Genomic DNA, 22,806 nt, shown 5'->3' with positions numbered 1-22,806 from the left:
CAAAACAACTGTAACAGGTGCAAGCTGTGCTTCATTCAAGTCCATTGGGCAGTCAGGGACGAGTCAAGATCACTTCTGACAAACATAAGGTCGACCACTTAACATGCTTTATTTCAGCATTCAAAATAATTAAAAACATCTCAAATTATTATACATATACAAAATAGGTACAGATCCTCTTGTTTTAACCCCCCCTATGGTGTGCTTCTCTCATCATTTTAGGACTTTTCTATTTGATTGCCTGTTTTACGCTTTAAAAAAAAAAACCCTGGGTGAAAAAAAAAAAAAAATCCCTGATTACAGAAGGATGGGAAGGAAGTGGGGATATGGCTGGAAGCAACTGGACAACATTGGGGGGGGGGATTTTTGCAAATAAAAACCAAAAGACAACAACCAAAAAGTGTCAAAAGGTGTTTGGAAAACAAAAACAGACTCCACCTGCTTATTCTACACTTGAAAAGACTGCGTGCATCACAGCTACAGTACTGCTTCTTAACAAAAGCTCTGCTGTCTGGCTCTTAGCTTACACTTCAGAAAGAGAAGCATCTGTTACAACTGGGCAGCAAGATATTAGGATTTCTTTAGCACCAAAGGCCCTGTGAGCAAAAGCAATGAACAATACATTACTTTTAGAAAAAGCAAAACTCTAGGATTTCTTGCTGACAGGACCTCATGAGGAAATAGCACCTTTACAGCTGTCACTTGATCCTTTAACCATACTTCTGCCACATAAAATCCTGACCTGGTGTTGGTCAACACTGGGAATTGCAGGTTTCTTTTTTGAGGTAGCCATAAGACATCAAAACAAAGTTGAACCCCTGTCTCTACTAGATGTACTTTTTGTGACTCTCGAGAGGAACGTTGGCACCCGGTGGTCCTAATGGGTATAACACAAAGACACTTAAATGTCATTTTACAGATTTATTTAACACCTGAACATGGTACAAAGCATTTGGTTTTGCTCTTTCATTGTCCTTCCTCAGTGGTTGAAAAAAAGTCACTTGCATCAGTCATGTTGCTTTAAAACTCCAGGGGGATTTTACACGTTAAAAGTATATATTATTTTCTTGTTGCCAGTGAAACAAATGAGTCTTCTAAAGCATCCTCAGTGTGGGTGGTGACAAAATAGTGGTCCAAAAAAAAGCCTGATAACACACAACCACTGTCTTCTGAAGCGCAGGTCTAAGCAAGTGGACCATTTGGACAGCCAAATTGAAATCTAGGGTTTGATTTTAATGCATAGAAAAGATTTTAGAGAGATGATTGCTAGAAAAAAACACACACGCACACAAACAATCTCAAGTCCAGATTTCTTTTTTACAAGAAGCAGACTGGGCCAACTTCAATGCCAAATTCCTGATTAGGTGCACCAACGTCCATAGGGGCGATGTCAATAATAGGCAGACGGGATGTTTTCGTTGTTTTGTAGTCGATGACTGTCTTGCCCCATGCACCGGTGTGCGACTGGAAAGAAGAAAACAGGGACAGAATTAGAGTCTATACAAAACCATTCTTTAGGTACCTTCTGATTTTATTCTCATATGGAAGTTAATTCGGATAAAAGCTACTGCTACTGTTGTGGTCACATCAAGAAAAGATAAAGATGAAGAGCTCACCGTGCAACCATCCTCAGTGACACTGTATGTGAAGCGGCTGTTGCCCTCTGCTCTGATCTCGATCTCGTTGGAGCCCTGGAGCAGAAGAGCCTTCTTCAGGTTGCCAGAAGCCTGGTCCATGTATGCAATGCTGTTCTTGCAGTGGTATGTGATGTTCTGGGAGGCCTCAGTGGACATGAGGCGCAGGAAGGTGAGCTGAATGTTGACATCCTCAGGCTTGGAGCCCTCGCTGCCATACTCGAACTGTAGGTTTTGAGAGGAAAGCATGAGAAAATCAGCAAATGCAACAGACACATGAAGACCAAATCTCTTTTACTTTTTGGCCAAGTTGACATCCTCACCTGGAAGCCATCGGTCATGGCCTCTCCGAACCAGACGTGCTTCTTCTCCTTGATGTTCTTGCTTGTGTACCAGTTCTTCTTGGGAATGGAGGACTCGGCTGGGTAGACGCAGGTCTCGCCAGTTTCCATGTTGCAGTAGACCTTGATGGCATCCTGGTTGCAGCCCTGGTCAGGGTCAATCCAGTACTCGCCTGTGTTTTATTTTTGAAAGAAACAGGATTAATCTAGGCATAGCAGGTATGATGCAGGATGAGAAATGACTTGTTCTGCAATGGAGAAAGGCAACGTACCGCTCTTCCAGTCTGGGTGGCACATCTTCAGGTCACGGCAAGTGCGTGCAGGGTTCTTCTTGGTGCCATCTGGGCTGATGATGCTCTCAATCTGTTGGCTCAGGGACTTGAGGGTGGTGTCAACCTCGAGGTCACGGTCGCGCATCACGTTGGCATCGTCGGCACGGTATGAGCGGAAGGGATCAGGGGCCTTCTCCTGTGGCTGGGCAATGAAGCCGATGTCAAATCCACCACCAGAGGGTCCAGGAGGTCCAGGGGGTCCGGGAGGTCCAGGAGGTCCCTATACCAGAGAGTAAACCAAATATGCCAAGGTTAAAGTGTATATTTGGTTTTCTGGGTTCAGATGTAGAAAAGGAAAGAGTCACCCACAGCTGGTCCAATTTCTCCACTGCGACCACGGGGTCCAGGAGGTCCAATGGGTCCAGGAAGTCCGCTCATTCCATCTTTACCAGCGGGTCCAGCAGATCCGGCAGGTCCCTATTAATACAAAAACAGAAACGTCCAAACTGAGTCAGAATGAGCTCCAAAACACACTTGTGTATGCTTTAACTACTTAATCAAAGCAGAGACATAATGGTAGGGTAATATGCAGCAAAATTCTGTATTTTATAATAATAATTACCCTAGGTCCAGCGGGTCCAGAAGCTCCAGCAGGTCCAGGCTCTCCAGAGGATCCCTATGGACAAGAATAAAAGAAATGAAAACAGGTTCCAAGCCACGGATATTATATTTGAGATTTATACTCTAAGTTCCATAAACTAAGTGGAGTCACTTACAGGAGGTCCTGGGGGTCCCTGCATTCCGGTAAATCCTCTGTGTCCCTTCATGCCTCTCTCACCAGCCTCACCGGTCTCACCCTTGTCTCCACGAGCTCCAGCGGGTCCCTGGATAAAGACATTACACCTCAGGTGACAATATAGTGCACACCACAAATGGAACAACGCATTGACTCCAGTTTGGCAATTCTTTCGAGGTTTGAATCAGGACTTACAGAGGGTCCACGGGGACCAGCAGGGCCAGCAGCACCGGCAGGACCAGCAGGGCCCTAGGAAGGAATAAACGGATGTGTTACAGTACTCCCATGCTTTTGAAGCCATCAACAGTTCATTTCTTTTTTAGAGATGGGATACTTACAGATTCTCCACGATCACCAGTCTTTCCAGCAGGGCCAACGGGTCCAGGAGCACCAGGAGGTCCAGGGGCACCGGGAGTGCCAGAAGCGCCAGTCTCACCACGGTCACCCTATGTCAGGAGCAGAAGAACAGAATTTTGTAAGGGACACAATCTCAGTCAAACAGTAGGGAAAGCCATGTAGACTGCAGCTCACCTTGGGGCCAGCAGCACCATCACGTCCAGCAGAACCCTCATTACCAGGAGTACCCTAGTGTAAAGCAAATTAGATGTCAGCAAGGCAGGATGATATTTGTGTCAATGAAATTCAATAAGTATTGGTATATATGTATATATATATATATATCCTCACCTCACGACCAGGCTCACCAGGAGGTCCAGCCAATCCAGGGGGTCCCATGGGTCCAGGAGGTCCACGCTCACCAGAGGGACCAGATGGTCCTTGTTTGCCAGGCTCTCCCTAAATGACGTGACGAAGAGAATAATGAAAGCTCCACCATGACTGATGCATAAGATACCAAACACTTGAAAGTAGATACTGGCTAAATAAAACAACCATAGCCCATGACTGTATGAAAGTACATGAGAGGTGCTGTGTAGGTGTTCTTGGGTTCACCTGAGACATCAAGGAGAGTAATACAAGGAAGCTAGAATACTCACAGATGGGCCGGGGAGACCAGGGAAACCACGCTCGCCTCTTTGTCCAGGCAGACCAACAATACCACGCTGACCAGCAATACCTTGAGGTCCAGGGATACCAGAGGGGCCCTGTAAGAAAAGCATTACTGGATTTTAATGATTTAATATAGCAAGCACATCGCAGGCAATGTATATATTAATGTCTTTATTAGACAGTGTGTGTTTTTATAACTCCAATTTGCTACAGTTAAATATCTACCAATCTAGCATGGACATCAAGATGGAAGACAGAGGATGCTAGAGTATTTCTCTATAGCAGAGAATGAACTATAACAAACAGTTGTGCTAACAAGCACACAGTTTTCTTAGAATTGGACTCTACCAATAATCAATTAAATAACTACCACATGTGTTGTGAGAAAAGAAACTGAGAGGCCAGTAATAATGAGATACAGAGTTTACTGATCACTATGCAAAAAGAACTATATTAAAGCATGTCTGCAGTTTTCCAACAAGCATCGCATTTGGCCAGTTGCAATGCTGGGAAAAGATTTTGTGGTCAGATGAGACCAAAGGAAATATATTGTGCACATATAACACTGCCAAAAAGTGTGAGGATTTGAGAGAACTGGTTAAGACGTCCTAATAATTTTGCAAAACACTGTCCCAAATACTCTGGTTTTTGGTAATGTATTCGACAATACCAGAAGGTAAGGCAATAATATTATTGATCCGCATGAAAGACTTACAGGAGGACCCTCAGCTCCAGGAGTTCCTTTCTCACCAGGGGCACCAGGTGGTCCAGCAGCACCAATTTCACCAGTGCGCCCAGCAGGTCCAGTCTCACCACGGTTACCTTTCTGGCCTTCCTTACCAGCGATTCCAGGAGGTCCTGGGGGTCCAGCGTTTCCCTAAAACAAGAAGCAATTAGAGAACCATTGTTAATTATGGAAGAGGATCACTATTACTACTTTGATGCATTAATTAACTATCTACATCAGTGTTGTCAAGATTCTTACAGCAGGGCCAGGAGGTCCAACTCTGCCAGCAGCACCAGGGAAGCCAGTAGCACCCTAAACAAAACAGTGAAAATGGATTAGCCCAACTGTATTATATCATTTCCAAGAATATCAAATTAAAGAAGTCATACTCACAGGAGGACCAGCAGCACCACGGGCACCCTTGGGTCCAGTAGCACCAACGGGACCCTGTATAGCACAAATCATTTTGATTAAACGGTGCATGTCAACATTAGTAAAGATTACATGGGACAAAACAGCATGTCTATGAAGATTATCTGAGAAGATGATCACACCTGAGGTCCGGGGGCACCAGTTGCTCCTGCAGGTCCTGGAGCACCAGCATCACCCTTAGCACCGTTGTCTCCAGCCTCTCCCTTAGCACCAGGCAGACCATCAGCACCCTGTTGGAGAGAAATTAGAAATATTTTACATAAGAACTGACCTGTAATAGTTAAAGCATATTACAAGGATATATACTAGAGTTTGTTACTCACAGGAGGTCCAGCAAATCCAGCAGGTCCAGGAGGACCAGTCTCTCCACGCTCACCCTATTTGTAATTCAAGAAAAGGTGATGCCATCAGATCATTTTAGTAAAAGACCAGTTTTGTGTAGCATATTGGTGTATCTTAGTAAAGGATTGTGCTTACAGGTGGTCCACGGGCACCATTAGGTCCAACAAGTCCAGGAGCGCCAGTCTCTCCCTATGTTAAATGACAAATGATAGAACCATGGTTAAATGTGTTCTTCCACTTTGTAAGATGGGCACGTTATTGATATATGGAATATAGCTCAAAAGACACTCACCTTGTCACCAGGAGCTCCAGCAGGTCCAGGAGGTCCAATTGGTCCGGTCATACCACGGATGCCATCTTTACCAGCGGCACCATCAGCACCCTTGGCACCTTGGTCACCCTGGGATCAGAGTTTATCATGAGTTTTGAGAGTTTGCATCATTCAGTTCATTTGCTCAGTTTGCTGAGCATTAGTACTGATTTGTTTCACCAGGAACAGATCTCAAAATTCAGGAAAGTGCATTATTAGTACTCACTCTGTCACCCTTAAGACCTGGCAGACCAGCAGCACCACGCTCGCCGGGCATTCCTTGAAGTCCGGGAGGACCCTGAGCGCCAGGGGTACCTGGGGCACCAGCATCACCCTAAGGAAGAAAGAAAAAGTCATCTTAATGTTGATACATATCCATTAGTACAGTGCTATCGTACACTTCAGGAGTATGATTCACATTGAAGAGTATCCTTCAGACTTTGCTTAGCCGATTGCTGTAAATGTGTGGGATAACATCAAGGACAGGTGAGACTCACCTTGGCACCATCGTTACCAGATGCACCAGGAGACCCACGGGCACCAGCAGGGCCAGCTGGGCCAGGGGCACCACGCTCACCAGGGAATCCTCTGTCACCCTGGGTAAAAAGTATAGCAAGATACATTAGTTCTCGTCCATCTCACATATCTAGAACTACAGTCGTCATTATGGTGATCATGCTGTAGATACTCACTCTGGATCCAGCAGGTCCAGGAGCTCCAGCCTCTCCAGGAACACCCTGTAATAGCCCAAATAAGGCAAATTAGTATAGCATCACCTGGCCCTTCATTTCTAATGAGGGTTTCTATGTTTCTATGGGACTTCATTAATATTGCCCATAGCTAAACTGCATGTTTAGGCACCCTCTAAGCATAAGTGTCCTTGCAAGCACTGCTAGACCATAAATCCTCTCTAACTGCTTTATATTATAAGAAAAGTTCACAGCCTTAAGTTTAACCAATAAATAGCAGTTCCATATCATTAGATTGGCTACCAACTTACCTGCTCACCAGACTTGCCAGGCTCACCAGTAGCACCCTGAGGTCCTGGGAGACCCTGTCATTCAGATGCACAACAAAGAGATGAGCACACCAGTGTCCAGGTCTATAACAAAAATATTGTGTTTTGGTTTGGGTAAGATGAGAAATACACTCACCTGGAATCCAGGAGGACCAGCAGGTCCCTGTTCACCTCTCTCACCAGCAGGTCCCTATTCATGAAAAAAACATCACAAGACACATTAGCCAAAGTTTGAATGTTATAAAGAATATTATTATAATGCAGTAGATTGAAGCTATGTATTTTAATGTTCATTATGGTCATAACATGAACATTCTCTATGATGGATTAGCAGGACAACTGTTTTAAATGAGACTAAAAAAACGTTACAATGACTACAATGACTACAATGACTACAATGACGTTACAATGATTGTGCGATACTGAAGTACTACTTACAGCAGGTCCAGGAGCACCAGGGGCACCAACATCACCATCCTTACCGGGAGCGCCCTATAGATAAATACAAAACACAACAGAATAAGCAACAGACTACAACACTATGAACCAAACAAGGTTGACTATGGTGTGGAAAACAAGCTATAGCTACTTACAGTGGCACCAATAGCACCTATCACACCTCTCTCACCGGGTTTGCCAGCCTCACCCTGTACAGGGGCAGAATTAAACATCAAACTTAGAAAGTGTTTAGTGACGATTACACATTGAATCTGACCTCAGAAGCTTCTCATACATAGGAAATAAACCATCAAGGTCTAATTGTCTGTATTTTGGCTTCATGCTGAAAAAGTAAAGAGTAAGGATCACTCACAGCAGCACCCTTAGGTCCAGGGAATCCCATGACACCAGGCTGTCCTCTGGCTCCAACGGGGCCAGGTGGTCCAGGGCGGCCATCTTGTCCAGGAGCACCCTGTCAAAAATAAAACAAGAAGACCTGTGAGATCCTTACCCATGCTGTATGAATCTCTGGGTATGCACTGTGTGCATTTCTGACTATACTGAAATAAAACAAATAATGGATATTATAATGTACGTTATAGGAATATTGTAAGAATTGTGTGGGCACTCACACTAGGTCCGGTCTTTCCATCAGGTCCAGGGCTGCCAGGGCTACCAGTCATACCCTGTAATGAGCATGAAGATAGAGGCGATCAAACACATTAATACACAAACAAAACAACCACATGATGAATAGTATTTCTGCTAATATCAACATTCTCACCTTGGATCCTGGCATACCAGGTTCACCATTGCGGCCAGGCTCACCAGTGGCACCCTTAGGTCCAACAACTCCAGGGCCTCCACGCTCACCAGGGGCACCCTGTTATAAAGATCAGAGAGTGTTGCATTTATCATGAACACTATTTGCTATTGGTGGAATGTGGTATATGAATATAATATCCTAAACAGTTTTTGCACAAATTTTCTGCTTAATTGCTATCTGTTTTGTATCGTTTGTAGACTCACCTTAGGGCCTGAAGATCCATCAGCACCAGGGAAACCACGAGCACCAGGAGCACCCTGCACAAAGAGGTGTGTAACTGTTATGGTCAGGGCCACTTTTAAGGTTCTTACTAATGGTGAGGTTTGATGTGGGTACATACACGTTCGCCAGCAGGTCCGCGGACACCGGCAGCACCGGGCTCACCACGAGGTCCTCTCTTGCCTTCCTCACCAGGGGGGCCAGGGGGACCCTGAACTCCTTGGGGACCCTGGGTAAGCACACAAGAACAGGACGATAGTTAGAAATTACTGTAAAATCCAACAGTATTCGTGAAAAATCAGTACTAGGGCAAAGCTAGTAGAATGTTTTACTAAAATCCGCATGCTAAGTTTGATATGAAATGGAACAATGAAGTGAGCGACAATGTTTTCTAGATCAAATAAGTGAAGTTTATACTCACAGACTCTCCCTTAGCACCAGCCTCTCCTTTGGCACCAGGGGCACCGACCTCACCCTAAATATAAAGTGAACAAAAACGGTCAAAGAAGAAGTAGGCAGAATGGCATTTCTTTAAAAAAAAAAAGTAGCTCATGATCTGAAAAGAAATGGACACTTACAGTGTTACCCTTAGGGCCAGGGGCACCAGCAGCTCCAGAAGGTCCAGGAGGACCACGGGGTCCGGGGAAACCAGGAGCACCAGCAATACCAGAAGCGCCCTGCAGGTGGCAGCAGAGAGTAACAAATATGTGCCTGTTATTTACTAACACCAATGTTCTAATCCAGGTAGAGGAAATATGTTGACCTTTTATCAAAAAGAAGAGCATTTGTTGATAAATATTAAGACAATACTTACAGGAGCACCCTTGGCACCAGGGGCACCATCAGCTCCGTTGTTACCCTACAGAAGGAAGGAACGCAAAACGGACAAGGTGGTCAGAACTGAAGTGTGTAAATTTAAGATTGAAAAAAATGTGGATATGATACATATAAAGATTCACTCACAGCGGGTCCAGCAGCACCAGCAGGTCCAGGGTTACCAGGCTCACCACGGGCTCCCTGGGGTCCCTCAGCACCACGAGCTCCCTGAGGACCACCTTCTCCCTGGAGAAAGCAAAGTGTAAGAGTGAGATGGGTCAACATAACACCTATGAAGTGCCACAAGGCACATCTCAACCTTGTAAATGCAGTATTGTGTATAGAGTCCATTAGAAACCCAAATATTTCTATGACGCTAGAGGATAAGTTTGTTTGTCAGCTTTGACCTACTAACACATTTACCAGGGATGAGGTCTTTATTAAATGTTGGCCTACATAATTGCAATGACTGACAGAGCTGCCAAGAAAATCAGACTCCATTAGCCCAATTACAGCACCACCTTGTGTTAACCCCAGCCCCTGTTTGGAATGATTTGGAATCTGAATGTGTAATCATGTAAACAAACGAGAGTATTTCTTTACCTTAGCTCCAGGGCCACCAGGGAATCCTGGGGGACCAGCAGGGCCAGTTGGGCCCTAAAATAGAAAGAGAAAAATAAATGATAGTTAGCTTAAGTTATCCTTTTAGTCATCATCATTTTTCAGATTAATTTAGAACTGGGCTATTTTTTAAAAAATGGCTACTTACAGGAGGACCAGCAGCACCAGCGGCACCATCGTTACCACGAGCACCCTAAAAAAATGAAGAAAATATAATTATTTGAAACATATTCATTATTAATATTATTGCAAGGCTTAATCTGTGCACTGCAGTGGATGGGATCATCTCATTCCCATTGAAAAAGATCCAAAAATTGCAGTATGTCTTTCCAAAATGATGTTAAGCTACCATGTTAAGCTACTTTTTTTGCAAAGTACACAAAATCACATTTACAAATAATGTGTAATACCACAACATAAGTTGTATACAGGGACATTAATAAAGTTCACGTCTATAAGGTTACTTACAGCAGCACCGGGAGGACCAGAACGGCCTCTCTCGCCAGGCAGACCACGAGGACCCTGGGAAACATTAGAGTAAAACATTAGAAAAGAACTACAAATTTAGAAGAACTAAAAATGCTTATTCAGTGTGAATAAATGCTATTTCTTACCATAGCTCCAGGAGTTCCGTTCTCGCCAGGTGCACCAGGCTCACCCTAATAGGCAAAGCAGCATATTAAGTGATCTGCTTACTTTGAACTTCAAGTTTAAAGTGATATTTTATTTAATTCTGATTTTACCTTAGGTCCAGCAGGGCCAGTATCTCCCTTAGCTCCATCTAGACCGCTGAATCCCTGAGGTGGAGAGGATGCACATTAGGATTTTAGTAATGTGGACATTAGTTGATATCAAACAACAGGAGTCACTTCCTAGAGCTAGAGAACTCACTCTGTGTCCCTTGATGCCTGGAAGTCCAGGGGTTCCGGGGAATCCACGAGCACCCTAGAATGAGAGAATAGGAGAAGGATTTTACAGCCATTTCTCATTTTGTGGCTCATACATCATAATGCTAAAACAATGCAACACTCACCTGTGCGCCAGGAGGTCCGCGCTCACCAGGGCGACCGGGTTTGCCAGACTCACCCTAAAGAGTCAGAAAAATAAAGAAACTGAATGAGGCATTATAACAATAGACATCGATAAATACAATACTTGATTTCCTGAAATCTTAGTGGAAGCATTTTACACTTATATAATAGAAGTGAACTGTATAAACTAATGAAGCTTTTCTTTTAAAACCTCCTTATATCTTCTTAAACTAAAATGTAGTGGTTGTGTAGATTACTTACATCCTCTCCGTTCTTTCCAGGGGGACCAGCTGGACCACGGGGACCCATTGCACCCTAAACCAGGAAAACAACAGAAAAAAAATCTAGGTTAGGAAAAAACTATTGCATCCATGTGAGTGTTTCACATTGTGGTGGTATGAATGAGTCACGCTTTGGCAGTGTGATTTATCCTGAAGAAAAAAAAAAATGAAGTATTGACTAAAATTACTTTTTGCTTGCCAGTAAGAGATCTCTGTTATACATATGCAAAGGCTGGATCTCATGCATCCACTAAGTGGGGGGGGTCTAGGTGGGTCAAGATTCACGAACCCTGTACCCTTCTGACCTCATTTGACCCAAACAGGTCAAACTGGAGTCACATGCACTTTAATTAGAAGTAATGCTAACTTGGGTAAATGTAAGATTTCTAGGGTTTAGGGGACATACAATTAGGTTATTTACTAAGAAAAAGCTGTGTGTTTGATGTGATGAGTGCAGGGATGATTTGTTTAGATACTCACAGGAGCACCAGCCTCACCAGGCTCACCAGGGGGACCAGTAAATCCTTGGGGTCCCTGTAGAAGAGGATAAAGAGCACTAATTACAAAAAGCACAAGCTTGAGAAACACAGTGCTATTAAATGTTAAAATAAGCCTTGAGGAAACAGGTAGTAGCTCTTTTAGGCATCCTGGGTGGATCTAATTAAAATGAATTCATTCTGATTTTCCCAGGTTCCAAATTGCAGTAATAAAGATAATTTCATAATGATAAATTTGAAAATAATACATTTCTGAAAATAGGTTTAATGAAAAATGCAACTGTACGCTGTATATTTATCTCAACCTGCGTCTTAAAATAACATTGTTTTTTAGCTAAATTTAATTAGGACAGTATGCAGTTGGTTTAAAGTATATGTTAAGGTTTCTAAGAACCTTAAGACTTAAGAAGTACTCACAGGAGATCCAGGAGGTCCAGGGGGTCCACGGGGGCCCATAGGTCCCTGTAAAAATGAGAAAAAAGAGACTGTAAGTAAACCTGACCAAGTCATAATTGAAAAATATACAATTCATGGGACATTTTGTTTGAAGCTGCATCCCATAAATTAAAAATATACTAAGCATGTGTTTGTAGTACAGCAGCTGATATGATGATTATATAGAGAGACACTGTATCAATTATTGAACTGATATTTGCATCACTCTGGGATTTGTAGGATGCACGTGTCCTGCATGTGCATGCATATATGTGTATGTTAGCATATGTGCATTTTTACCATGGGGCCTGGGACGGCCAATGCTCCTCCAGATTTCTCATCAAATCCACCAGACATCTGAGGAGAAAAGTTCTGTGGAGGCACAAGGAGAAAGAGCAAAGATGAGATGAGAGGCCCTTAAAAAATCTCTGCTCATCTCAGCATAGGACAAGATAAAACGCAACTGAACTTATCCAGCTCATGTTCAGGCTTATCTGAGCTTCATCACAAGCTTTGCATGCCTGAGTGCCACTGTGGCTACTGCCCTGAGGGTGCTGTCCACATAAATAGTGCTGAAATGTGTCAGCCCTGTGACCTACAGATCTTTTAAAAGTGATCTGGTTTCAAATTATTACTTAGACCAGCTTCTTCTGAAGTTTGGCCTAAAGGCACATATAAGTCACACCTTTCACCTCTGTTGGAGAAAACTAGTATTTTTTCTTTTTAGGGTGAGATACTTACTCCACCAAGGCCAGGAGGTCCAGGGGGGCCTGGGGGTCCAGGAAGACCAGGCTGTCCAGGGATTCCGTCATTGCCAGGAGGGCCAGGAAGACCCTGTGAGATCAAGGGAAAGGAGAATTAGGATTAAAGTGGATGAAGCAGATGCAACATTAGGGTACAGACAGGTTTGTACACTGAGAGAAGTTCACATCAAAGCCCTTACAGTTCAAAATGATGCACCACATCTATAGATCAGTTTTTGCAGAGGTGTAATTAGTGGGAAGTGGTGGGCTGATATATAATTCCGTTGTCTTTTTACATTAAAAACAGATCAAATAATCTCTCTCATCTCAAGTGTTCAAAGCACCACAAATACCATAAAATAAGACTAAAAAAAACACAGCAGCATGTGTTTGAAGCTAGTAACACATTTTTATGCTGTTATGAAGACATTTAGGTTTTTTTTTTTATATATATTTATTTCAATAAATTATATTTAATAGTTTTAATATATGTTATTATTAATATATAATTAGTCAAATTAAAATTATATATATATACAAATATATAAAAACACTTGAACATTAAAATTAAAACTTGTTTTAGATCAAATCCAGCTGAAAATAAGCAGGTAAACTTAAAAAAAAAAACATAATCTATAACTCACTTATTAAGAAAGATAGGTTTTGTGCAGGGATAATAATTGTTGATTTATATGTCTTTTGGTGTCAAAGAACTTTAAGGTGTTCAGCAAGTAAACAAATCCTTTGATTAAGCAAAAAACAGATAAAAAGAGGGAAATATAAACCTACCCTGTCACCCTTCTCGCCGGCAGGACCTCTTGGTCCCTAAGAGAGAGTGATGAACACAAAAGCGTTTATAAGAATTTGTTTTCCCAGATAAGTAGCAAAATAACTTGTAACTAGCTTCAAATGAGGCTTTAAGTATGGTATACTTATTCAAATAAGCCTTTTATGAACCAATGAATTTGAGTAAATAGAAGCTGATAAAAGTAAAACAACATTTACCTCAACAGCGGGGTCCTGGAGCTCTATAAAATTAAGGAAAAATAAAAACAAAAATTAAAACCATATAAAAATAGAAAATAGTCAGATGTCTCTTTTGGTTTGTAAATGTTAAGCACTAAAATGATAACAATCAGCCTAACGAGCAAGTCTGTGGTTTTCCCCACAGCTTTAGATTAGATTGGAGGCCTTATGCCTGATTTAGGCCTACTAGACCAAGAAGGAAACCACAAATTAATCCAGTGAGTGACCATTAGGCCGGAAGCGTGACGATCACATTTAAAAAATCCAATGGGGAGGGAATGTTGTGGCTCCGTATGACATTTTAAATCAAGGGATGTGGGGCGGTTCTGTTTGCCCAAGGTAAGAAAAAAAGCGGGGCGTGAGAATCAAGGCGTCGTACCGTCGTCTGGGCAGACGGGGCAGCACTCGTCGTGGGGAATCACTGGGTTGGGGCAGTCGGTCGTGTCCTCGCAGATAACCTCGTCGCACATAACGGTGCCGCTGTCGCACACGCAGATTTGGCATGGCTCTGGTTTCCAGACGTCCCTGTCATTGTAGACCTGGCCGTCCAATGTGCAGCTGCCACCTGTGCCTACGGGAATAAAGAGTATAATAGTTGCATGAGTGTTTAAGTAAAAATGTAAACATTTGTTATTTGACTATGTCAAATAATATAAGATCTTCATGTCTAATGTAGGTCAGTTTGCTTCTTGTTTACTGTCGTATCAATTAAGTTAAATTGGTGACGGAAGGTGGGAAATGCTTATAAGGCACTTTTGCAGTCTGGGAAATGCGACTGGTTTAGTGTTACATCTGTTGAAATGAGGCCATCTTTTGAGAATTTTGTTTTTTAGATATTTCCTGTAGACGTGGGAGCTCATTAGCTCGCACCTTTACTTTTGCATGAAAATGTTTGGATTGAAAACCACCCCTAGGTGGCGTAGTGTCGTTACACCCAGATTCCATGATTTAGAAGGGGGAAAAAAAATTCCACGTCTGCCGAAGCTGCGCGTCCATCATGAAGTAATTGAAAACTGTCGGCTTGGCAACGACTAGCGTTTTCCTTCAGTGGAAAGTCTGCAGGGTCCGCATGTGTTTTCAATCACCATAACAGAGGGGGAAAAAAGTGAAAGGCACGGGGCGGGGGGATTTTCAAAATATGAGGTCATTGCATATCTAACCACCAAGTGGCGCTGTGAGACTGCCTGAAATCCTTAAGCACTTCAACAGGTTAATTAAAAAAAATAAATTAATTAAAAAGCAAAACTTATGCTTAAACTATTTGTCTTTCTTTAAAACTGTATAGAAAATCAAACAGTTTTGTTTTAATGGAGTTAGCAGGCTTAACTATTCCGTTTGGAAACATGCTCATCCAAGAATGAGATCATCGCGCTCTCTCTCTCTCTCTCTCTCTTTGGTTTGGGGAAAAACTTTTTTTAATGGATGTCTCCCATATCCTTTTCCCCTGCTGGAGTTGCACATTTTTATTCTGACTAAGTTGCTTGCTTTTTCCCCTCACCTGGCCAATTTTTATCACTAGGCAAAGACTTTCTCCTTTTTACATTTTTGTCAGAAGTAAAAGAAGTTTTGAGCACATTATGGACTATTTGATCTCTCTGTGTCTGCTTTTGTCTTTTAGCAGCTGTTGAGGATAACTTGCGCGTGGAGAAGAGTCTCCAAACCTGTGCCAACTTGTCTCCAAAGGCCCAGTGGGTCTAATGCACATCCAGACTGAACAAACGTTCCTCTCCCATTCCAATTGAAAACTTAGTCTATGCTTAAGGCTATAGAAAAAGCCTGCAAGTTCAGTCCTGAAAGAATAATTTGTCTCGCACGCATCACAAAATGCTGCATTTTTGCACCCACTAACCTCCAGCAAAGCTTGAAAAGTTGTAGAAAAGTCATACTTACGATCATCCTCGCCTTGTCCTCTTGCCAAAAGCACCGTTGCGCTGAGCAACAGCGCCAACCGAATATCCACAAAGCTGAACATGTCTAAATATTAGACATGTAGACTCTTTGAGGCGAGGGAAGTTCTTTTTTTTTCCTTTAGACTCCAATCATACACGGTAGGGTCCGGTCTTCTGTGACTCCAATCCAGACCCCAGCAGAAACTCCCTACTGCCTAAACCAACTCTAGGTCCTGGCTTTTATACCCCAAACTTTCTGGGAGGCGCCGGGCTCAGCAGATAACTCAAGCATGTTCACGTTTAATAGAATAGCGTCCCTCCTTCACCGGACAGGGGGCTGTCTTCACAACGTTTGCAGAACGAACATCTAAAGAAACCTGATCTCTTAATAAAAAGGTGAGGGTTTGCTCTCAAAACTTCTTTTTGGTGAAGCCAGGTTGTGTGCCAAGGTGACCACCTGTATTGTGGGCATATCTCCGGACTTTTGTTTCAGTCTCGAATTCTGGCAGACTTGCTTTCTTCAGATGAGGACTTGGAGATGAGGACAACAATGCTTTCCGAACTAAATTCGTCTAAATTCGTTTTCGTTTCTTTTTTTGTTATTTTGTATACCGACGGAACAATTCTGTTTTTTAAAGATTCCATAACGAATTTAGAAGGTCGTTTCTCGTTAGAGGATTTCTGCAGCCAAGTTCTGAACATTTATTCCAAGTTAAAACTGAAAGTTGACCAAGAGATTGTTTTGAATGTATCTATCTATCTATCTATCTATCTATCTATCTATCTATCATTGAAAAGTCATATATGAATCGTTTGGACATAGTGGTTTATCATTATTATTCGCACTTATTGAAATGATTAGCCAAAAAGTTCGTATTTGTTCTATAAATAGTTGTGTTTGGTGAATATTTGAAACGTATAGGCCTTATATTGTGAAGCTGGTTCAAGATGGACACGCTTTCTTGTTAATAAAAGGATAATAACAACATCTTTTATCTTGTCACCATTATTTCTGTCATTCATAGGTCTGCTGGACTGTATGATTTTTCAATTCCATGAGTTGCAACTTGTCGATAATCAAATTCTACGTATGCAAAATAAAATTAATGCACTAAAAAAGCGCAGGCATCATTTTGATTTTACTTTAAACTTTAAGGCAACATTTTAACTTCATTTTTCATTGTCAGTGGGCTGATTTTTGTTGGTGAAAGAAACCACATTGTAATAATAATGGAAAGAATGAGAGAAAAACACACACAAATATGGCCTCAGACTATAATAACGGAAAAGGCTCTTAAAGGTGCATATCCTTAATACGCGGCAAGCGTGAGCCATAAAAAGCGATTTGGCTTGGGAACGGCTGCATCTCTCTTCCGCAGACACGTCGCACCTCTGGAGCTGGCCAATCAGAGCTTACGCTCTCCCCCTCTCTCTTCATCTTCATAGCAGCGTCTCATCCAAGAGCTGCGTCTGCCTCCTTATTCCGTTCAGAATAATGCAGATGAAAGGAGTCGGGAGCCCTGAGAGAAAGGGAGGGAGAGACAGAGAGAGAGAAAACGCCACCTCATCGCTTTCAGGTGCACGTAGGGTCAGTCGCGACGAAAGCACTTGTGCTACATTACTACACACACTATGGAGGGTCAAAGCAATGTGACGTAAGGCATAATGGAAAGGAATCAACATTTAAACTAATAACCTTTTAAAAAACTAAGATTCTGACAAGTGCAGACTGTGTCAAGACGATCTGTCTGCAGCTCAGTGTGTGAATGTATGTTTAATGCTGGATGTTAATTTATGTGCTTACGTGTACTATCAGTCAAAAGATTTTTAATGTTTTTTAAAGAAGTCTCTTCTGCTCACCAAGCCTGCATTTATTTGATCCGAAGTACAGCAAAAACAGTTATATTTTGAAATATTTTTACTATTTAAAATAACTGTTTTCTATTTGAATATATTTTAAAATGCAATTTATTCCTGTGATTTCAAAGCTGAATTTTTAGCATCATTACTCGTGTCACATGCTTCTTCAGAAATCATTCTGCTGCTCAAAAAACATTTATTCTCATTATTATGTTAAAAACAGCTGAGTAGAATTTTTCAGGTTTGATGAATAGAAAGTTCAGGAGAACAGCATTTATTTGAAATAGAAATCTTTTGAAATATTTTGGCTAAATAAACGTAGTTATTTCCATAATTTCTTTTCCAAAAATTATACTGACTCCAGGCTTTTTAATGGTAAAGTTTATAATGTTACAAAAGCTTTTATTTTAGATAAATGCTGATCTTTGGATTTTTCTATTCCTGAAAGTATCGTGAAAAAATATATATTTAAAACAGTTGAGTACATTTGAGAATAGTAACAATAAAGAATGTTTCTTGAACGGCAAATCAGCATATTTGAGTGATTTCTGAAGGATCATGTGACACTGAAGACTAGAGTAAAGATGCTGAAATTTAGCTTTGATCACAGGAATAAATTAAATTTTAAAATATATTCAAATAGAAAGTTATTTTAAATGGATTCAAGGATGCTTTAAACTGATCAAAAGTGATTATAAAGACATTTATAATGTTACAAAAGATTCTGAACTTTATATTCATCGAAACCTAAAAATAATTCTACTCAGCTGTTTTCAACAAAATAAATGTTTTTTGAGCAGCAAATCAGAAAATTAGAATGATTTCTGCAGGATCATGTGACTGGAGTAATAATGCTAAAATTCGGCAGGAATAAATTATATTTTAAAATATTTTCAGATAGAAAGCAGTTTTTTTAAATAGTAAAAATATTTCACAGTATTACTGCTTTTGTTGTATTTTGGATTAAATTAATGCAGACTTGGTGAGCAGAGTCTTCTTTAAAAACAAAAATCTTGACTGGTAGTGTAAATAAATTACTGCATTAAAATACAATGCCTTTTTGAAAAAAAAAAAAGAAAGATCTTATAGTTACTTTATTTACATACTTCTGATCGAAGCAATTTATAAATCATTAAATGCTGACATGAAACTGTATTAGCAGTGCAATACCAAGTACAAAATCTAAAGTATTATTTCTGTGGCAAACAGAGAAAAATGAAAGAGAAAGTTTTTTTAATTAATTTTTATTTGATGTTTTTTATTTTCCGTGGCGAAATGCACCATATCATTGTCAACACACTCTGTGACCTTTACAAATCCACAAAAATGACATTTTTTTGCTTCCAATTTGTTCCCCCATCCAATAATTTCCACAAAATTAGTAACCAAACGTATTTCAAATGAAAGGCATAGAAATGAAACAAGAATGTTGCCAAAGGCTTGCCAAGACATTTCTACAGAACAAAACAGCAAAACATATTCATCTACTTATAAATATCCAAAGTCGCAGAAACAGACGTATAATTTGAAGTCAAAAGGCCAACCTTAAGTTATAAACGATTACTGAAGATTGTGTACATTTTTAACATTCTTTGATGCTCAAATTGCAAATCATAAAGTGCATTGTAGTAATACTGTCAGTCAGTGGCTTATGAGCAACAAAAAAGTCCAATTAAAATATTTCAGTGTCAGTCTAATGCTAATTCAATACTGTATATAGCTGTGAAGTATACAGCATTTGTTATCAAGAAATGTGCAGTGAAATGTCTTCACATGGCTCTGTCATTTGTCAAAATACTATAAATAAAAAAATGCCCAGCAGTGGCCAAAGTAGACTTGAAAATTTATGAAAATGGATGCAACCGCAAGAAGCCAAGTATTAGTGTTTAGCCTGGGAGAGCAAAGCCTTCTGGGAGCTCGCACATTGTCCAAAGCCAGCGTGAGCTGCGAGTGGAGAAAGAGCCAAGCACAACACAGCACAGACAGCTTCTAAAGATGTGACCTGGAAAAGGCAGCAGGATAGAGGGAAGAAGAAGAACTTTTCACTGGGCCGAAAAATTGATCTTAAATGAGATCTAGTTGGTTTTACATCAGAGTGAGTGGTTTGTACGGGACAAGGAACCACTCTTCAGTAAACCGAGACTATTAAAAAGACATTTTTCTGTGTCTGGACATTTAAAAGTTCACTCCAAAAAGTGTTTTTTTTTGTTCCATACGATTAAATTCAATGCATTTTAGGCCACACTGACATTTATTGCATGGACAAAAACTCAAAACTCAAAGGTTTGGAGATGACACGAGTCAGTTATTCTTGGGTGAACTGTCCCTTGTGCATAAATCTGATGCGCCATTACATCTACGGATTGTTTTCAAGAGTCTGAATGTCCACAAACACATATCGCTCTTTCATTATCAAGCAGAACCAAGCTAAACACTAGCATTTCATAGGCTACATTCATGCATGAGGAAAAGGGACACGCTGGCGCTGCAGCACTGCTGAGGAGCTTTCCGACCATCTTGTCATTATAGCAACCGGCTCAGTCTTGCACGGTCGGAGACTCAGTGCTTTGATAGAAGGGTGTCTGTCCTGAGCAAACAGGTGTTGTGACCCACCCCACGCTTTCATGGTGCAGAAGGCCTGCTCTCCAAAAATACCAGCCTCACTCTGCTCCTGCTTCCACAGCTGTTCCTCTTTAGGAAAGTGCTTATCCTCTTTATGGTTCGCAGTCATGCACACACATGCACAATACGATGAAGGATCTGTGAACCTGGAAATACGGGAAGCATGTGCTAAAGGAATGGGTGATTGTAAAACACTGATAAATCACGTCGGATACAAGCCCGCTCATCAGGAGGTCGGGTTTGTTTTATTTTACATTAAAACGCAGTCGAGCTTCTCCAAAATCATCCTGTGTAGTTTGGATGCTGTTCATCTTAGCCTGATTCTTCAAAGCTCAGCTTTTTTTTGTTTGGTCAGTTACTCTGAGTTCCTCTAGTTTGAACAGAGTTTGACTTAATGGCATGTGGAAACCACATACTACAACATAGATTAAACTGCTTCTAGTAAATAACTAGAAGCTTGAGTCTAAATCCATCCGTTTTGTGGAATGTTATGGAAGTTGCTCCAAAAAGCTCAATTAAAGGACACAAGCTTGCTTTCTCGAACAACATGTGTGTTGGACAACAATGTAGTATTTTTAAGAGCGGTGTCTTGCCAGAAATACATTTAACCGCAATGTTTTTGCCTGCAAGTCAATTTATACGTTATGATATCCTTCTCAATATAGTGCCCTTTTATGTTACACTCCGGTAGGGTCAAACGTAGGCGTACTTGGATTTTTGCATTATAACAAATTAAGCTAGCACAAAATAAACTGCACTATAAAGTCAGGAAAAACCAGTAAACTACATTTGTCAGATGCAGAAGTACTTAGCTGTATTTAAAGCTGTATTTGCGTCTAATATAGCACCATATATATGGAGATTTAAATTGTATATATATAGATTATACACACTGTAAAACAAATTCCGTAAAATTTACTGTAAAAAACTGGAAGCTGTGGTTGCCAGGTTACCGTAAAAAAATATGGCAGCAACATTTTAGGTTTTATGGATTTAACTTAAATGTACACTTAAATACCGTAATTTTATTAAGTGATATATAATGTTTATATACTACTAATACGGCTCTGTGTATTAATTGCCGCTCCAGCTGAACGCGCGTGACAGAGCTTTACTACTAATCAAAGTACCGGCTTTACTCAAAGTACAAAGTACTATTGAAGTAAAAAAAAAAAAGTTATTTCAATGAAAAAACATCATGTGAAATGTAACGCAGGGAATTCTGGAAACGTCAATTTATGGTTATTTACTGTAAATTATACATTCTTTTTCATTTCCAAAAATGGTATATTACCGTAAAATTTAAATGACCAATTAATAGGTTTTTACTGTAGCATTTTTACAGTCCTTTATTATTAAAATCACAGACATTTTTTTTTATAGTGTATGCATGTAAGTGCTGGGTATACAGAAAAAAAATGTAAGTAAAATTTATGGCAAAAAAAAAAAACGTCAGCTGTGGTTGCCAAAATTTTACCGTAAAAAATATGGTTGCAACGTTTTAGGTTTTACAGTTTTAACTTAAATTTACATTTAAATACTGTAATTTCATTAACTGATATAATGTTTATATACCAACCTATTGAAGTACTGAAATCTGTTTTGTATGCAATAAACATTACTTAGATGTATAGCATATTAGATGTAACATACAACCCTAATGTACACAACTGATAAGACAAAAACTAAGAAGAAACAGTTATTTCAACAAAAAAACATTATATGTGAAATGTAATGCAGAGAATTCTGTGAATGACAGTTTACGGTTATTCATTGTAAATTACACATTCTTTTTCACTTCCAAAAACAGTACACTACCGTAAAATTACATGTACAGTTTCGTAACAATCTAGATTACTCAATTTTGGTAATGTAATCAGAGTACTTTTTAGATTACTTTTTTAATTACTTTTTTGTAATTTTTTACATTTTAAATGTATACATCAGAAAGCTCGGAAAGCTGAATAAATAAGCTTTCCATTGATGTATGGTTTGTTAGGAAGGTTCCATGGATGTTCAAGATTCTTTATGGAACCATCAATGCAAATGAAGAACCTCTTTTTTAAGAGTGTATGGTTTGTCCAACTGAAGTTCTTAGCAATGCATATTACTAATCAAAAATTAAGTTTTGATATATTTATGGTAGGAAATTCACAAAATATCTTCATGGAACATGATCTTTACTTAATATCTTAATGATTTTTGGCATAAAAAAAAAAAAAAAGATAATTTTGACCATACATGTTTTGACAAATTTTTGGCTATTGCTACAAATATACCTGTGTTACTTATGACTGGTTTTGTGGTCCAGGGTCACATTTGTGTATTGAAATGTATAGTGTACACACACACACACAAACAAAGGTTTTTATGCATTATCTTTAGATTAGATAAGTCTGTAATTATAAAGGGGATTGCTGCTATATTCTGGTGATAATGTAAATTTCACACAAGCAACAACTATCTTTGCAGGCACGGTATTTACTGGATTTTTAGAGGAATTGATTAAAATGAAGGTTCAATCCAGACACCATGGAAAAAAAAAAAAAAAAAATCTCCTGGCTCAGGAATGCCGGTCCACTAGAGACTAGAGTATGAACTCTACTAGAATGGAAATACAGA

General features: G+C 40.2%; 1 protein-coding gene across 2 annotated transcripts; it reads right to left on the bottom strand.

Annotated features, from left to right (window-relative positions):
* Positions 1-85: 85 nt before the first annotated feature.
* col1a1a (collagen, type I, alpha 1a) lies at positions 86-15,931 on the bottom strand. Of its 2 annotated transcripts, XM_051104436.1 has the most exons (51): positions 15,704-15,931; positions 14,193-14,384; positions 13,793-13,815; positions 13,577-13,612; positions 12,786-12,878; positions 12,345-12,416; positions 12,027-12,071; positions 11,593-11,646; positions 11,093-11,146; positions 10,834-10,887; positions 10,692-10,745; positions 10,544-10,597; positions 10,415-10,459; positions 10,269-10,322; positions 9,949-9,993; positions 9,783-9,836; positions 9,327-9,425; positions 9,178-9,222; positions 8,942-9,040; positions 8,785-8,838; positions 8,485-8,592; positions 8,348-8,401; positions 8,103-8,201; positions 7,951-8,004; positions 7,692-7,790; positions 7,474-7,527; positions 7,319-7,372; positions 7,017-7,070; positions 6,863-6,916; positions 6,555-6,599; positions 6,360-6,458; positions 6,089-6,196; positions 5,845-5,952; positions 5,688-5,741; positions 5,534-5,587; positions 5,333-5,440; positions 5,172-5,225; positions 5,037-5,090; positions 4,767-4,928; positions 4,039-4,146; positions 3,731-3,838; positions 3,575-3,628; positions 3,382-3,489; positions 3,239-3,292; positions 3,024-3,131; positions 2,870-2,923; positions 2,617-2,724; positions 2,248-2,527; positions 1,958-2,148; positions 1,617-1,859; positions 86-1,464 (listed from the first exon to the last, which is right to left on the bottom strand). In XM_051104436.1, exons 1-51 carry the CDS (start codon positions 15,783-15,785, stop codon positions 1,318-1,320), a joined length of 4,347 nt encoding a protein of 1,448 aa, XP_050960393.1. In that variant the 5' UTR covers positions 15,786-15,931; the 3' UTR covers positions 86-1,317. The 2 variants fall into 2 exon arrangements, with proteins under 2 accessions (XP_050960393.1, XP_050960402.1); XM_051104445.1 differs by lacking the exons at positions 5,534-5,587; positions 5,688-5,741; positions 5,845-5,952; positions 6,089-6,196 and having other exon boundaries at positions 5,333-5,386.
* Positions 15,932-22,806: the final 6,875 nt, after the last annotated feature.

Source organism: Labeo rohita, chromosome 3, assembly GCF_022985175.1.
Source record: "Labeo rohita strain BAU-BD-2019 chromosome 3, IGBB_LRoh.1.0, whole genome shotgun sequence".
In the NCBI taxonomy this organism is placed as follows: Eukaryota; Metazoa; Chordata; class Actinopteri; order Cypriniformes; family Cyprinidae; genus Labeo; species Labeo rohita.
Note: the sequence above shows the minus strand (reverse complement) of the source record. Positions and strands in the feature narration are given on the sequence as shown.

What these genes read in the sequence shown, in the direction of transcription:
- col1a1a (XM_051104436.1), bottom strand. Translation starts at nt 15,785, where the DNA reads ATGTTCAGCTTTGTGGATATTCGGTTGGCGCTGTTGCTCAGCGCAACG. An exon ending in CTGGCAAGTCTGGTGAGCAG is followed by an intron (nt 6,600 to 6,862) that starts GTAAGTTGGTAG and finishes GGGCTATTACAG; the next exon opens with GGTGTTCCTGGAGAGGCTGG. An exon ending in CAGGTCTTAAGGGTGACAGA is followed by an intron (nt 5,953 to 6,088) that starts GTGAGTACTAAT and finishes CTCTGATCCCAG; the next exon opens with GGTGACCAAGGTGCCAAGGG.